Source organism: Myotis myotis, unplaced genomic scaffold (assembly GCF_014108235.1).
Source record: "Myotis myotis isolate mMyoMyo1 unplaced genomic scaffold, mMyoMyo1.p scaffold_m19_p_3, whole genome shotgun sequence".
Taxonomy (NCBI): domain Eukaryota; kingdom Metazoa; phylum Chordata; class Mammalia; order Chiroptera; family Vespertilionidae; genus Myotis; species Myotis myotis.
The window spans coordinates 208,349,220-208,366,901 of record NW_023416335.1 but is presented as its reverse complement, the minus strand read 5'-3'; the positions used below and the strand labels follow the sequence as shown (position 1 = coordinate 208,366,901).

The 17,682-nt window shown below is 40.0% G+C and overlaps 1 protein-coding gene across 1 annotated transcript in view; it reads left to right on the top strand.

The window, feature by feature from the left end:
* ENTHD1 (ENTH domain containing 1) overlaps window positions 1–17,682 on the top strand; it is an 82,452-nt gene that overhangs the window by 8,041 nt on the left and 56,729 nt on the right. The window contains exon 2 of the mRNA XM_036301863.1: window positions 2,040–2,183. Coding sequence (XP_036157756.1) covers window positions 2,040–2,183 — 144 coding nt within the window. The remainder of the gene's footprint in view (window positions 1–2,039; window positions 2,184–17,682) is intronic.

The window sequence follows — 17,682 nt, the reverse complement described above, 5'->3', positions numbered from 1 at the left end:
CAACAGCCAAAGAGCGTGGTAGGATTATAGAATAAGGCAGCCAGGGGGGCTAGAGTAGAGGGAGTGAGGGGAAAAGTGGAAGGAGATGAGCTCCTGAAATTAAAGGGAAAACAAGTTTTTCATTCCCCACCTAAACTAAGCTCTGTCAGTTATGGGGTGGGTGGGGGAAGGTAGTGTCTGGTGTGTTTCTAGTCCCCTAAGGAGACTGCCTATCATGCGGCAATGAGTGGTAACCCAAAACACTGGATTTTTTGGCTATAAACTGCAAGCTAATTATAGGAAATTAAAGTGTTTAGATTGATAAGGTTTGAAGCAATTATAAGAGAGTTTGAAAGGAAGAAATGACTCAGAAGTGAAACTGGATAAAATAATCTTGAAAAAGATGGCAGCTTGAGCAAAGGTTTCTTACATGATCCCTATCAATCCTTGATGAAATGACTGGCATTTAGAGAACATTGTTGGCCCCTCTTCTCTAAATATGGGGTGGGCAAAAGTAGGTTTACAGTTGTGAGTATGTGGAAACAGTTTATTCTTATATCATATTTATTAATTACTGTGTTTTCCATACAACTATAAACCTACTTTTGCTCACCCCCTGTATACCTTGAATTTGACCATTTCAAATTATTTCCACTACTAGTAAATTATAGTTGGAGACATTAATGTTTAATTCATCGCACTTGGAGCCCAAAATGAACATAATAGTGGATCTTCAGGGACTTTTCAGCTTACCTCAAAGAAGGCTTGGAATGACATGAAATGTTAATATAAGTTGGTCCCAAGATGTGGAGAAGTAAGGGATTTCTTTTTTTTTTTTTTAATATATTTTATTGATTTTTTTACAGAGGAAGGGAGAGGGATGCGGAGTTAGAAACATCGATGAGAAAGAAACATCGATCAGCTGCCTCCTGCACACTCCCCACTGGGGATGTGCCTGCAACCAAGGTACATGCCCTTGACTGGAATCGAACCCCGGGACCCTTCAGTCCACACGCCGATGCTCTATCCACTGAACCAAACCGGTCAGGGCAGGGATTTCTTACATCATTTCTCATAGAAAAAGATTGAGAATAATAATAGTATTACCACATATTTGAAAGAGTAAACTTTTATATCTGTGAATTAGACTGAACAGATATACTGTTTTTCAGGAAGGAAACTCAGGCCAGGCAGACACCTGGTTCAGAGTCACACAGGTGCTAGAGGGCAGCAGCATGGTTGGAATTCAGGTCTTAGACTGGGCTCTGACACTCTGTTAACGGCATCAAGTTGCGAGGAGTTTATGTCAAAGAAAAGCCAGTTGCCCGCCCTTTTCTTTTCCTCGGTAGTTGTACCCCTCTAAGGTAACACGTTAATAATGTTTTGGGTACACAGTGCGTGTCTGCCTGCCCCACCATTACCCATCCATCCATCATCAATCCGTCCATCCATCCACCTTTCTCTCCTGGATACAAATACTGGTTTATTTTCCCCTATGCTTTACAGATTTGAGTCATACTATGCATATTATTTTAAATCTTTAGCCATATACCGTGGTCATTCATCTAGGTCAGTACATCTAGATCTAATTCATTCCTCCACTTTGCCAATTTTGTTTGACTTATTGCAGATTATGTAGTGCTTTTAAAATTATACTTAAAGTGAAAAAATGTAATGCCAATGCCTGAATAATTTCACCTTATATTTATTGAAGTATTTCTTGAAGTATAAGAAAAGGAGTATCTATAATAATAAAAGGGTAATATGCTAATTAGACCAACATCTTCTGGACATTATTCCGGACATCCTTCCTGATGAAGCCCGGGCCTGAGGGAAGCTGGTGCCAGCAGCCGGGGGAAGGAAGGCCTATTCTTGCACAAATTTTCGTGCATCAGGCTTCTAGCTTGTTGATAATTGTAATGAAACTTTTAGGTTTCCCTCTACATTTGCCACAGGTTTTTTTCACTTTGCTCACATATTCATTTTTCCTAATTTTCTTTTGAATAGAAATTAATTGTAGCCTTAATATTTTTTCTATGCATATTCAATGTATTTTTCAGGTTATCATATCCGGGAAAAGTCTAAGCAAGTCATAACATTGCTGATGGATGAGCAATTGCTCCATAAAGAGAGGGAAGTAGCATGTCGGACTAGACGGCGTAGCTCCTACTCTATGGCATTTTCTAAAAGATTACCTCATACAGGTAACTCTCCAACAGCCTGGGCTTCTGCCCCCACACCAGAAGTTCCTGCCTCAGAGAAGTGTAAGCTTCTTAAGGTTGCAAGGCTATGTAAAATAAGTGCATATAATGAACATTGGCCTAATATGCAATAGGTATTTAAGGACAACTAAAAAATATAATACATAACTTGTAGTACAAACTTGTTAATATAAGACTAGTTCTAATATTACTACTATATTAGTCATCATACTTTAGTGAACAAAGATGAAGAATAATATTCAGTAAAATATTTTATGGCTATTTTCTGAATGCAGTTATCTGGGATTCAAATAAAATGATTTTGAGCTTAAAAGGAATTAAATAAGTTACTACCCTATTTTGCATCCTGATTGATTTTTAAGATTATAATTAAAATTGGAATGTCAGTAAGAACTGTTTTCTGAGACTAGGAACTGGGTATGTGTGCATTTGTGCCATTTAATTCTATAAATCAAGAAATTGACATTTTCTTAAATGTGCCTCAAAATTTCAAAATTGCTCTAAAACTCTTCTAGGACAATGCCTTGTGTTACATAACTGCCGGGAGCTGGTCCATGCTTGCTGTTTCAAGGGACCTGGCATATATGGCATACTGTTCTTAATATGTTTGCTCACCTTCTTGGCACTATGTGTTTTAACCAAGGTCTCTGAGAAAGGTTGTTTCCCCAGGTAGGGATTTTCCCCTGAAGTTAGGGAGGGAAGAAAACCTCTTAACTAAGTGCCAGGTGGGTAATTAATCACTTTAACTACGAACAATCATGCTTAAGCTACATAATCTTTACTCCCTGGAATGGAGATAAGAAACGCCCTAACCTTTGTAATAGAGATTGATAGGATTGAATCAACTGGTATAAATACAGATGTAACAAGACAGCAAGAGTCAGAACTTAGAATACAGAGCTTAGAACACAGAACTTAGAATACAGAACCAAGAGAGACGGAACCTAGGCACAGAACCTACACAGAACGTTCTCTAGAGACAGAAGAACTTCGCTGGAGAGAACATGGCAAAAGATCCTGGACAGAAACTGGCCTCAGAACCTAGAGACAGAACCTAGCGAGAGAACATGGCAAAAGATCCTGGACTGAACCTGACTACAGAAATTGGCAAGAGAACCTGACTAGAACCTGGTGACTGAACCTGGCTGGAGAACCTGGACAGAACCTGGCTGGAGAACCTAGCGAGGGAACATGGCCACAGAACCTGGCTGGAGATCCTGGCTGGAGATCCTGGCTAGGCTGCTGATCAACTGAACGCTGTCTCCGTGTCCTTCCTTCTTCGCCGACTCCGTCCACACCTTTGTGGACCCCTGGACCCGCTGGGGTTGGACCCCAGCACATAACACTTTCCTTTGACTAAAATGTTAATTCTGGACTACTGAACTTTTCTTAAAAAGGGATTTATTTTTTATTAGAAAGCAGGAAAATGAATTTTTTTTCTACCAAATTTGCTACAACATAAAGGACAGTACAAACCCTGTGTGGATAAGCTGTGTTTAAGGAATGGACAGGTTGAGGAAACAGAAACATTAATGAAATGTGACTTAGATCATTGTCCCTTGAACAGAACTAAACTTTGTGCTGTAAGTGAGGGGCTTAGTAGGAGTAACATATAATTAGTTACAAGTATTGTACCTCTAGCTTTAGGTAAATATGTTTTTCATGATCCTGAAAGAGATGCAGGTATTCAATATGAGTAGACATTCCAAATGTCAGTTAAGTATGAAAATATAAAAATGCTAATGGTAATACCAACACAAATCAATTCTACTAGAAATCATTAAAGTATTTGTCTGACTTGGTCAGGAGTTCTCAGTCTGTACTTGTGTGGACTGGGGAGATGGAAATACAGTAAAGAGGTGGCCATTGTAATTATAATAGTAAATACCACCAAATGCTTCTAAAAGGTGAGGAACCTCTTCCTCTAGGGTACCCATTCCTTTGAAATATATCTCAAAAGAGACAGACCCTTTTTGAAATTTTCTCACGGAAGCCTTGAATTCAAACTGACCCTAAAAAAGAAGTAACAGTAAAATAACCAATTGTAGTTTATCCAGAGTTTCTTTACCCCTTTTGCTACTTCTCTGGTACCTGTCTTGTACCTTCCTTCATTTCTTCTCTCTCTTCTTTTCTCTTCTATTATAAATATAATTGTATTGAGTTTATTATTTGAAATTTTGATGTCTAGTAGAAATTTGGAGCTATAGCTCTGATAATAAAGCCCTTTGGGGAAAATATTCTAGTGACTGAGACAGATATTAAAGACACATAAGCAAAATAGATATAAAACTATTATGTCAGGCTCTGGCTACTGTTCTCAGTGGTTAGAGCGTCTGCCCGAGCATGGAAGGGTCACATGCCATCAAGGGCATGTGCAATTTTGATCCCTGGCTCCAATTCCTGGCCACAATCCCTGGCCCTGATTGGGGCATATGTGGGAGGCAGCCAATTAATGTTGCAATGTCGTCAAACAGCGGCTCTTATTGATGTTTCTCTCTTTCTCTCTCTCCCTCCCTTTCTCACTTCCACTCTCTCTAAAAATCAATGGAAAAAATATTAACAAACAAAACAAAACAAAAGCCATTATGTCAGATAGTGAAATGGCATTTCCTATTTGTAAAAGAAAACAAGGAAAGCAGTGTCAGGGGACAGAGAAGGAGAGGAATGACTTTATTTTAGGCCAGGTAGTAAGGGAAGGCCTTTTGGAGGAGGTGGATATATAAAGGTAGACCTGAATGATGGGAAGAGTAATCCATGTAATAGCTGGGGAGTTCCAAGCAGAGGGAACAGCAGGTGCAAAATGCTCCGGAACTGGAGCAAGCTTGACATGCTTAACTATAAGCTTAGGAAATGAGGCCCTGAACTGCTATAGAACTGGCTCATCTCTGAGCTGTTTTATGATTCATATAAGAAAAATCTAGCTTATTATTTTATAGTCACTACTTTTTTTTAACCCAAAATGATATTCCCAGCTTTTTGACACATCTTATTCACTAGACCAGTGGTCAGCAAACTGCGGCTCGGCAAACCGCGGCTCGCAAGCCACATGCGGCTCTTTGGCCCCTTGAGTGTGGCTCTTCCACAAAATACCAGCTCTTCCACAAAATACCGACTTCTGCGCATGGGCCACGAAGTTTCAATCGCACTGTACGTGCGCGCCTGCACGTGGTATTTTGTGGAAGAGCCACACTCAAGGAGCCAAAGAGCCGCATGTGGCTCACAAGCCGCGGTTTGCTGACCACAGCACTAGACTAAGCTCTAAATGACTTTTGACTCTTTTTTAAAAAATCATTCTACCTTAAAATGAAGACGTTTTACTACAATTCATATTTTTCATACTGTAAATATGTCTTGAGTACCTACTTACTATATGTTAGATACTGTTCTAGGCCTGGTAAGCAAATTGAGTTTATTTCCACTCCCATGGAGGTAATATCTAGTAATGGGCTTTTTGTTTGTTTTTAATGTGCAAAAAATTTTAATGAATGATGGCATCATTAAAATGAATCTGTAGTAAGAGTACTATTTAGATAGTGAATGTTTGGGTGTATAAGCTGTAGTAAATTTGTTAAAAATCTGTTACATTATTTTTAATTTTACTTATCCATATATTTATGTATGTTTTTTGTTCGAAGAATAATAATTTAATTAAGTACGCTTAAGCAATATTAACCCTTTCCATGTAGGATTCTTTGTTTGAATCTGAAGCTGTATTTTAAAGGAAGAAAGAGAACTGACAATTTGGGGTAGGAGGGAAGATAGGAAAAATTGGGGGGGCCTTCTTAGTGGGATAGGAGAAGTAGCAAATAAAAACTTAGAGATGGATGGATCAGTTAGAATTTGGTACACCCACAAGTGATAGTAATAGAGGCCATAAAAATGGTAGCACATATCTTCTATACTAATAAAAGGGTAATATGCTAATTAGACTGGGTGACCAGTCATCTTCCAGATATCCAACTTCCTTCCGGACAAAGCCACAGTAGTGGGGACCGAGGCAGAGGTGGTTAGGGGCAATCAGGTCGGCAGGGCAGGGCAGTTGGGGGCCATCAAGCTGGCAGGGCAGGGCAGTTGGGGGCCATCAAGCTGGCAGGGCAGGGCAGTTGGGGGCCATCAGGCTGGCAGGGGAGTGGTTAGGTGGCAATAAGGCTGGCAGAGGCAGTTAGGTGTGATCATGCAGGCAGGCAGGTGAGTGGTTAGGAACCAGTGGTCCTGGATTGTGAGAAGGATATCAGTCGGACATCCCCCAAAGGGTCCCAGATTGGAGAGGATGCAGGCCAGGCTGAGGGACACCACCCTGTGCACGAATTTCATGCACCGGGCCTCTAGTCTATAATAATAAAAGCATAATATGCTAATTAGACAGGACAGCCGAACAACCTTCTGGACATCCTTCTGGATGTCCTTCCGGACAACCTTTCGGACGAAGCCGGGGCTGCGAGGGCTAAGCCCCTTACACGAATTTCATGCATTGGGCCTCCAGTATATAATAGGAATCCAGAATTAGGTATTCTATGACTGCTATGGCTCCCGATGATGTCAGTGACCCAGGGATCTCTCTTTCTTGTTGCTCCACCAAACTCAGCACATAACTTCCATTTCATGATCCAGATCACATCTGCATTCTAGCCAGTAGTAAGGAGAAGTTGAAATATGAATGATCCTTCCTTTTAAGAACATTTATTGAAGTTGCTTATGACATTTGGCTTACATATTATTGTTTAGCACTTAGTCAGATGGACATTCCTAGCTGCAAGAGAGGCTGAGTAATGTAATCTTTATACTGGACAGCTATGTACCCAGATGAAAGTTAGAAAATCTATAGTTAAGGAGGAAGGAGAGAATAAATAAATATAAGGACAGCAAATAGTCCTGACCATAGTGGGAAAGAATATAAACAAGAAATGAATTAATCATGGTAATACAAGGTTGTCAGATTATATAGAATAGAGAATATAGATTTGAATATGTAGGAAAATGTGAACAGATAGTTCAGAGTACTCAGCACAGTTCATTAAGGACATAGTGAACAGTATTTGGAAATTTCAATTTGATGTAATTGGCGACTAGGAACCATTGTAGGCCTCAGAGAACAGAAGGGATGTTTAGCTTAGTCACAGAACTTAGCTTTCTTATTACTGAAAACAGCTGTTGGTGGAAGATATTATTGCTTGGTGTAGAAGTGAAGGAGAAACAAACTGGAGGGAGGCTTGTAAGAGACAGTTGTTTCCACCCAAGCATCCAAGACCTGCTCTAGGGTTATTGAAATGAGGGAAAGGTAATGTTTAAAGATAGAATATAGAGAGGAAATGGGGTAAGTACATGTTGTATTGGAGAAGAAAGAGAAATTGAAAACATTTGAGTTAGAGAAAATAGAGGCAAGTGATGGTATCATGCAGGTAAATTTCCATCAGCAGGAATGTAGACATCTCTAAATTATTTAGTTATAATGAAATGTAAAATTGAATGCATTGCTAGAAATATGATTTCCAGGCTTTAGGATCTAGAGCTGAAACAGCTGTGCCTAGCTTCTTTGTTGTAAATTAGCAGAGGAAAAGAGGTATTTAGGGAAGGTGTTATACACACATCACTACTTATACTCCTTTTTTCTATTCCTGGATGTTTTCCCCAAGTTTTAATTCTAGTAGGTAGCTGGGGTGGTTTTGTTTAGATGATTTTGATGTTTTGAGGAAGAGATGAGCTGAAGGATAATTGCTGCTTGGTGGCAAGACAGAAAAGTATATAAAGCACAGTTATAACTCAGCTTCTCTGAGCTGTAAGCATCAGAGTTAGGTCCTTTTTTTAGAGGTAATAGTTAGAAAAACTATCACCACAGTCATTGTGTACAACCAGATTAGCAAAGCATTACTTCTCTTGGTTGCCCAATCTTCCATAAAAAACTCTTTAATAGTAGTATTCTTTGCAATGGAACTTTACCCGTATTTGAGAAGGATTACTCTGGTCTATGTTATGGAAATAGTCTCCTAAAAATGGTATGATTCCTGTTGGACCAAAAGTTAAACTTCAAAATAGTTGTCATCCTATATAATAAAAGCCTAATATGCTAAATGTCCAGTAGGCCATTTAACCAATCAAAGTGTAATATGCTAATGATATGCTAAGACCGCTTAACTGCTCGCTATGATGCGCACTGACCACCAGGGGGCAGACGCTCCAAAGGGTAGGTTAGCTTGCTGCCGGGGTCCAGCCTGAGCAAGAGGAGCTGGACATGCCCTGGAGCCCTCCCGTGGTCCCTCCAGCTGGCCCCTCCAGCTGGCCAACCTCCTGCATCCCTCCCCGATCCTGCCCCAGTGGGGTTCCTTGGCCTGGCCTGCAATCCAGGCTGAGGGATCCCCCCCCACCATGCATGAATTTCGTGCACTGGGCCTCTAGTGCTTTTATAAGCAAAAACACTAATGTTTCTGTCACAATTCCTATAGTGAACTTTGTGCTAACAGAGTTGGTATGGAGTCATACTTGGTTGCCTTTTCACATACAGCCTAGATAGCAGGGCTTATGGTAAAAATGGTGGTTACTACTCAAACATTTTCATTGATGAATGTCAAACAGTGATTTAAAATTTTTTTTAAAGTAAATAAATGTACAGAAATGAAAATAACAGTAACTTATATCACTTCCACCCTACACCAACCACTATTATCAAAATAGAATAGTTGGTTCCAGTCAGCTTTTTTTTTCTTTTGTTTTTATTTCAGAAAAAAAAATCACTCTATTCTTGTAAAAACAATGCAGTCTCATTATAGAGAATCAGTCACTTCCAATCCCATCACTCAGAAGTAGCCATAATTACTAATAATATCAGATGAACATAAATTCTAGGTACCTTTCTATCCATATAATCATATCAAAAGATGTGTAACTAAAAAGAAATTGTTTTTATAAAAATAGAATTATACTAGATGCCATTTTTTACTAAAAAAATAATTCAGGTCTACTTTTGGCAATAGACTTACTAGGACAGGGGTGGGCAAACTTTTTGACTCGAGAGCCACAATGGGTTCTTAAACTGGACCGGAGGGCCGGAACAAAAGCATGGATGGAGTGTTTGTGTGAACTAATATAAATTCAAAGTAAACATCATTACATAAAAGGGTACGGTCTTTTTTTTTTAGTTTTATTCATTTCAAATGGGCCGGAGTTTGCCCACGGCTGTACTAGGAGCTCCAAGTCCATTTATTGCACAGTAACCAAAGACTGGAAATGATACACTATTTGAGAGATTTCTGGCCTCACCAGAGGTATGGGAAGTCTATAAGAGTCTCTCCTTCTGAAAATTAAATTAACTACTTTAATAAGCAGAATAAGAACAGGACATGTGAGCTGGGGTCAGAGTAACTTCAAGCTGGTGTCTTTGGGACTGACTGTAGGGGTTGAGTTGCTTAAGGTCAGTTGTTGGCAGTTAAGAAAATGAATTTGGGGCCGGCCTTGAGTATTGGGAAGGAAAGCCTGGGATTACTATGCTGACCCCAGACAGTCAAGAGAGGCCAAAGCGCCCTGGCTGGTGTGGCTCAGTTGAGCATCGTCCTGTGCACCGAAAGGTCACTGGTTCTATTCCCAGCAAGGGCACGTGGCCAGCTTGCATGTTCGATCCCCAGTTGGGGTGCATGTAGGAAGAAACCAGTCAGTGTTTCTCATACCGTTGTTTCTCCCTCTCCCCCTCCCCCTCCCTTCCCCCCTTCCCCTCTCCCCTCCCCCTCCCTTCATCTCTCTCTAAAAATTAATCAATAGAAACATATTTTTAAAAAAGGGGGACCAAGGTGATTCTGGGCAGTGTCTCTGCAAGAAGAAAGCCTGCTCAATTTACAAGTTAGGTTCATAAGATTCCCACCAATTAAAAATTAGACAATGAGCTCACAATCCAAATAAGCCAAACACGGGAAAAAGTAATTAGCAAAGAACATATTTAGTCTCCCCAAAACTGTATATATTTGAAAGGTTAGATATGTGATGTAGAATAGCTATGTATTTAAATAAATAAAGGATGTATGCAGAGTTGATAATGGGAAGGCACTATGCATGTGTAGGGCAGTGGGTATATGGGGAATCTCTATCTCTCAATTTTGTTGTAAACCTAAAACTGCTCTAAAAAATAAAGTAAAAAAAAATACATACACTGAAGCACAACCATCAAAACCGATTTGCTCTTCTCTAAATTAATCCAGTTATTTAAATGCCAGTTATATCTGTCACAGCTCTTTGAGCTCAACCAGACTCTTAAAAATTAAAACTGTTTTACTTTATAAAAAAGATTATTAGGAATGATTGTATGAATTTGAAGAATGGGAACTTACAGAAATCAGAAATACCAATGAAATTTTAAAAATTTAATTTAGGGAACTAGAAGATATGTCCAAAGTAAATGGAAAATGTGAAAGCAATATTGAGACACAGAGATACATCTCCAGAGAAATGACAGTTACTATAAACTCATCAGCTACAGCTCTATTTTCAAAGTGCTGAGAGAAAATAATAGCCTATAATTGTGTACCCAGCAAAACTATCGTTCAAGGATGGAAGTGAAATAGTAATTTACACATAAACACAAAAACTGAGAGTTTACCACCAGGAGACCTACTTTAAAGGATATAATTTAAAAAGAAGGAAAATTATTCCAGAAGAATGGTTGGAGACACCATTAGTAAACATGTACATAAATTAAAACAAACACTTTCTGTATAAAATAATGTCTCATTTTTGAGTTTTTAAAAAAGGCAGCTAAAATAGTGAATAGCCATGGTATGAAGTTGGAAGTGGGTCTATGGAATTATAGTGTACTAAGGTCCTTGTAAGTATTTAGAGGAGGATAAGAATATTATTTTTAAAGGTTAACTTTCAAGGGTAAATGCTAAAAGGAGTATAGAGTGCATGATAAACTTCCAAGGGTAAATGCTAAAAGAAGAGGGGTCAAATTTATGCATTTGAATGCATAAATTCCAAAATAGTGAGAAAAAATGAAATGAGAAAAAAATGTAATATTATCAGGGCAGAAAGCATAGATAAAGTGAGACAAATGGAAATTTAAAAAAAGTAATATAGTAGAAATAAGTCCAAATATATTAATAATCACAGTAAGCATCAGTGAATTAAACTCTTCTGTTAAAAGATAGAGACTATCACCCTGGTCAGGTGGCTCAGTTGGTTGGAGCATTATCCTTTACACCAAAAGGTTGTGGGTTTGATTTCTGGTCAGGGCACATACCGAGTTGCAGGCTCAATCCCCAATTGTGGTGCTTTGGTGGGGGAGGGGAGTGTACAGATCGATGTCTCTCTCTCTCTCTCTCTCTCTCTCTCTCTCCCCCCCCCCCTTTCTCTAAAATCAATTTTTTTAAAAACATATCCTCGGGTGAGTATTAAAAAATTATTTTTTAAAGGTGAAGGGATTGAGAAGTACAGTAAAATAAAAATGGACCCCAGCAGCAAGCTAAACTACCAGTTAGAGTGTCTGCCCCCTGGTGGTCAGTGCGCATCATAGCGAGCAGCTGAGCGGCCTTAGTATGTCATTAGCATACTAGAGGCCTGGTGCTGGGGTCCAGCCATTGGGACTGAGACAAACTGACACACCCCGGAGCCCTCCCGCGGCCCCTCCCTGGCTGGCCAACCTCCCCCATCCCTCCCCAGCCCCGATCGTGCACCGGTGGGGTCCCTCTGCCTGGCCTGTGCCCTCCCGCAATCTGGCCTGAGGGACCTTCCCCCTAAGTGCACAAATTTTGTGCATTGGGCCTCTACTTAACATATAAAGAGCTTAGCACAGTGCCTGACGCATAATAAGTTATTAATAAATATTTGCTATTATTTTAAAAAAATTGTTTTCAAGAGCATTCCCCAGCAAATCTCCTTCACACCAATCTGAGCCTTGGGGTCTGTTTCCTGGAGAACCCAATCTGGCACAATGGTTTTTACACAAGGATTATCATAATATGTGTACCTAAGTGAAGAAAGAGAATTATAAAACAAATGGGGCAAAATGTTAACAATTGGTGAATCGGGACAAAGAGTATATGGGAGTTCCTTATACTATTCTTACAATTTTTCTGAAAGTTTGAAATTATTATAAAATGACATTTTTTAAAAATTAGGACAAACATCAATTACTTGAAGATGCTAAAGCATAAGACAGTGAAATTGTTAAGGTTCCAAACTCATTCTGAAAGGTTAGATAGAAATTTACTCACTATGAGACTTTTATATCTTATCAGTTCTTCATTGGCCCACTGACTATTTTCTTTTCTTTTTTTTTATTGTTGACACTATTACAGACATCTTCTATTTCCCCCCCACTTTGCCCACCTCTACCAGGTCCCTGCCCCTACCCCAAACCCCAAGCTTTCACCTATTGTCTTTGTCCAGGGGCTATGCATATATGTTCTTTGGTCAATCCCCACTGACAGTTTTCTATGATGGATTTGTTATTAAAATTAACTTGTTTATTTTAAAAAATGTTTTTATTCTTAAAAATTAATTTTGTTAAGTAAAGGACTAATTTACTTAAATTATACCTGAAAGGACACTGTCAATACATAGCAGCAATGTTTATTATATGTTAAATAATAAATGGAACAATTTGAGAATTTGTTCAACTTATGGAACATTTCATTTCCAAGATGTTCTGCTGCATTGTTAATGTCTGATAGTTTGAATGTCAGTTTGATATCTCATCTAAGAAGTATCACAGGGTCTACCAGTTCTGCTTTGTGGTATTATCTGAGGGTACAGGCTCAACGAGATCTACAGCTTCTCTCTAGATAGTTTCTACAAAGTGCCTACAGCCTTGGTATCTAAGCACTCATCTTCGAATGACTCACTAGCATTATTTCCTGTAGCATCTTCACTTTTTGCTTTGAGGTTTCTCATTCATATACTGGTCCTCCTTGGCATGTGAGTTCACAGTCTTAATTGACAAATAGCTTATGATACCAAAGGGACTTCATTTCCACAAGGAACTAAATGTGTGTTATCCCTTTCCATTTGCTTGTGAAATCCAAAAATGATCTTATTTAATTAAACACACCTCACTTTCAGTGTTGGGCTGCTTGATTCTAAAAAAATTTCTAAATGAGTTTCCATAGACTCACTATATTATAACTGTCTTCCTTCTTGCCCCTGTAAGATTAGTTAATATATGTATGTAACATTTTAGCTATTCTAGGCTAAAACGTATCTCCTAATATGCAAGATATTTTTTCTTTCACAATTCTTAATATTCTTCAGTTTCCTCACACTTCAACATTGACTTCCTGAATTTTTTTTTTAATCTATGATGTCTGAAATCTAGGTCATTATCATTTCAAGGATGATTTTGTTGCTGAATCCTCAAAGAGTGATGATATAGTTCCTGATTAAATCACACGAAAATACATAGATGATCTAAGCCTCAAACCTACTATTTGCCAGCACTAATTCTAAAATCTCCAATCCCAAAATAAGCTCCAATCCCAAAATCTCCAATCCCAAAATAAGCTCATTTTAATTATTCATTTTCATGGGAAGTTATAAGAAAATGCAAAGCTAGAAACGTAAATGCAAAGTTCTTATTTCTTTCTTTAGTGTCTTTGGCATACACCAAGCATGTCAAACTCGCAGCTGGCGGACCGCATGCCTCATTTAGCCAGCCGCAAGTTTGACATGCTTGCTATACACCATACTTGCTGCTTTTGCCCATGTAGACCCTCTGCTTGGAATAATTTCTCCCTCCACATTTATCAGAAACCTAGCCATCATTCAAAGCTTATTCAAATTTTACTTCCTATTTAAGGCTCTTTATTATTACTCTGGTATACATTGTGGGTTTTTTTTTTTTTTTTGTCTCCTTAGCATGTCTAGTCCTAAAGTTAGTTAATTTAAAGAAGTTTGGCATGTAATTATTCTCCTTTAATTGTTTCCATAAGCCTGTATGTTAGACTTATCTTTCTAGTCAGGCTAAAACTTTGTGAAGGCAAGGACAATCCATGTCTTATACCATTGCTTTTCAAGCTATTTTTTCTTGCATAATCCCTAAAATTATTTTGAAAAATTACATGCCTCTTTACACATTTTTAAGTTGAAGTGAAATATTATCATAAGTATAAGCAAGCACAAAGGATGTAATTAAATATATTGACATTGAAGATAAAAGAAAACAAAACAAAAACTATCACATGAGACTTTTAAATGTTTTTTTAAAATATATTTTATTGATTTTTTTACAGAAAGGAAGGGAGAAGGATAGAGAGTTAGAAACATCAATCAGTTGCCTCCTGCACACCCCCCTATTGGGGATGTGCCCGCAACCAAGGCACATGCCCCTGACCGGAATCGAACCTGTGACCCCACGGTCCGCAGGCTGACGCTCTATCCACTGAGCCAAACTGGTTAGGGCCACATGAGACTTTTAAATGTATCTAAAGGAATCTAAATGCTATTGTGATTGATACTTATAGCCATTCATTTGAAAAGAATACATGAAGTCCTCTTTAACTGGTGGAAATTTTACATTATTCCCTTTTCTACTTGAAGTCATGTTTCTGTTCCATATCCTTCCCAGAATTTTACCCTAATAGAAAGTATTTTATGCTTGAAAGGCAAATAAAGCATAAAATATTTACATAATTTGTATATAATAATCAAATATGTATATAAATTGAAATTAGTTTTAAATTTTTTCTGATCAGAGGCTTTAAGTGATAAAATATTTCTTCTAGAGTGCCTTATCATTCCAGTTATTCTTAGTACATAATCAGGCAAAATCAAAACCACATAAATGTATTATAAATACTTATTAAACATAAAGGAGCCATGGCTAGTGTGGCTCGGTTGGTTGAGTGTTGTCCCATGCACAGAGAGGTCACCAGTTCAAATCCTGATCAGGGCACATGCCTGGTTTGTGGGTTTGATCCCCAGTAGGGGGCATGCAGGGGGCAGCCTATCGATGTTTCTCTCCCTCTCCTCTCTAAGATCAATAAAAACATATTTAAAATAAAAAACACATAAAGGATACAATTTTTATTGGAAATTCATGTTTTTATGAGATGCATGGAACTTTTCATTTACCTATGTATGAACATTACCTATTGCTAGAAATAATAGAATGAATTCTGTTTCTGTTTTACATTTTTATATATGTAAATGCTGAGAAGACTTGTTCACATAAAATTGTAGGTAGGAATAGGAGATATTTTATTATGCAATGTCAATACTATGAATACCTTCCAAATAATATGCCAAAAAATATATATTGGTTTATTATAAAAACTAGAGGCCCGGTGCACAAAAATTTGTGCACTTGCGGGGGAAGGAGGGGTCCCTCAGCCCGGCCTGTGCCCTCTAGCAGTCTGGGACCCCTCGGGAGATAACGACCTGCTGGCTTAGGCCTGCTCCCCGGTGGCAGAGGGCAGGCCCAATCCCTAGGTGCAGCCCCTGGTCAGACTCAGAGCAGGGCCAATTGGGGGGTTGGGGCACCATCCCCTGTCACACTCAAGGCAGGGTCGATGGGGAGGTTGCGGCGCGACCCCCTGTCACGCACAGAGCAGGGCCAATCCGGGGGTTGAGGCACTGCCCCCTGTCACACACACAGCAGGGCCCATCAGGGGGGTTGGGGCTCCGTACCCTGTCATGCACAGAGCAGGGCCCATCAGGGGGTTGGGGAGCTCCCTTCTGTCACTCACAGAGCAGGGCCCATCAGAGGGTTGAGGAGCTCCCCCTTGTCACTCACAGAGTAGGTCCGATAGGGGAGTTGGGGCACCGTCCCCTGTCACACACAGAGCAGGGCGTATCAGTGGGTTGGGGTGCCGCCCTCTATCACCCACAGAGCAGGGCTGATCAGGGGGTTGGGGCGCCACCACTGTCACACTCAGGGCAGGGCTGATGGGGAGGTTATGGCTCTACCCCGTCACACACAGAGCAGGGCCCATGGGGGGGCGGGGGGGGGGGGGGTTGCGGCGCCACCCTCTATCACCCACAGAGCAGGGCCGATCAGGGGGTTGGGGCGCCGCCACTCTCACACTCAGGGCAGGGCTGATGGGGAGGTTATGGCTCTACACCATCAAACACAGAGCAGGGCCCGGGTGGCGGGAGGGGGTTGGGGTGCCGCACCCTGTCACACACAGAGCAGGGCCGATCAGGGTGTTTGGGCGCTGCCCCCTGTCACGCTGATCCCGGTGCTGGGAGGCATATTACCCTTTTACTATATAGAGTAGAGGCCTGGTGCACGGGTGGGTGCCAGCTCGTTTGCCCTGAAAGGTGTCCTGGATCAGGGTGGAGGTCCCTACTGGGGTGCCTGGCCAGCCTGGGTGAGGGGATGATGGCTGTTTGCAGCTGGTCACACACCCTTCAGGGTGGGGGTCCCCATTGGGGTGCCTGGCCAGTCTGGGTGAGGGGCTGAGGGCTGTTTTCAGGCTGGGGGTAACTGAAGCTCCCAAACGCTCCTTTTTTCCTTTTTTTTTTTTTAATTCTGGGCCAGCTTTACCTTGAGGCTTGGCTCCAGCTCTTAGGCCTCCGCTCCTGAAAGTAGGTTTCTGGCCTTTGCATACAATGTTGCGAATCTGCTGGCTGAAGTCCAGCGGTATTTGTTACAATGTTTGAAACTGCAGGCTCAGAGGCCTGCAGCGGCAGGCGGGGAACGTTGGTTTCCTCCGTCACTGAGGCAGGCAAGCCTCATGTTAGTTTCAAGCTGCCTGGCTGCCAGCCGCCATCTTGGCTGACAGTTAATTTGCATATCTCGCTGATTAGCCAATGAAAAGGGTAGCGGTCGTACGCCAATTACCATGTTTCTCTTTTATTAGTGTAGATGTTTTTCATCTCTTGTCAACTCTTAACTTGAATAGGTCTTTCTTTGTGTTGCTGAAAGCAAAGGATTAGAAATACCCTACTTAGAAAAAGACTAAGCAGTTAAACAGTAGGAATAATTTGCTTTTTTAATTTCTGAATATAATACCAAAAAAACCTTTACTAACATTTATCAAATGACTGTTAATTATACCTGTTACACTTAACACAATATACTCAGAATGTATGGGAAATAGGAAAACATTCTTGCAATATATCTGTCAATACAAGAATTTTTTGAGAAAATGATTTTATGTGTCATATGCTTTAAATATATTTTAACCAACTATTCAGAACTATGGATTTGGTTCATTCAATTTTTGGAAATTATTTACCATGATTGGCAAAAGCAGACTTTACTGTCAAAACAACCAACCAAATCATATATTTTAAAATAAAATATACTACTTTATTTATTCAAATAAACGTGCAAACAAACATCACTCTGGTTGTATTCACACTCCTGGACTCTTCCTAAGGTAGTAAGCCAAGGCATGGAGCCTTGTCATAAGGCTGTTGCGTTGATGAAATAAGGGCCCCTGCCTCCCAGGCTTTTTGCTTTCTTCTCATGGGTCTCTTTCTCAGGAAGGGTGCATTCTTTGGCAATAGATGGGAGATGTAAAGCACAACCACATTAAATGAAACTTGTCAACTGTCCTGC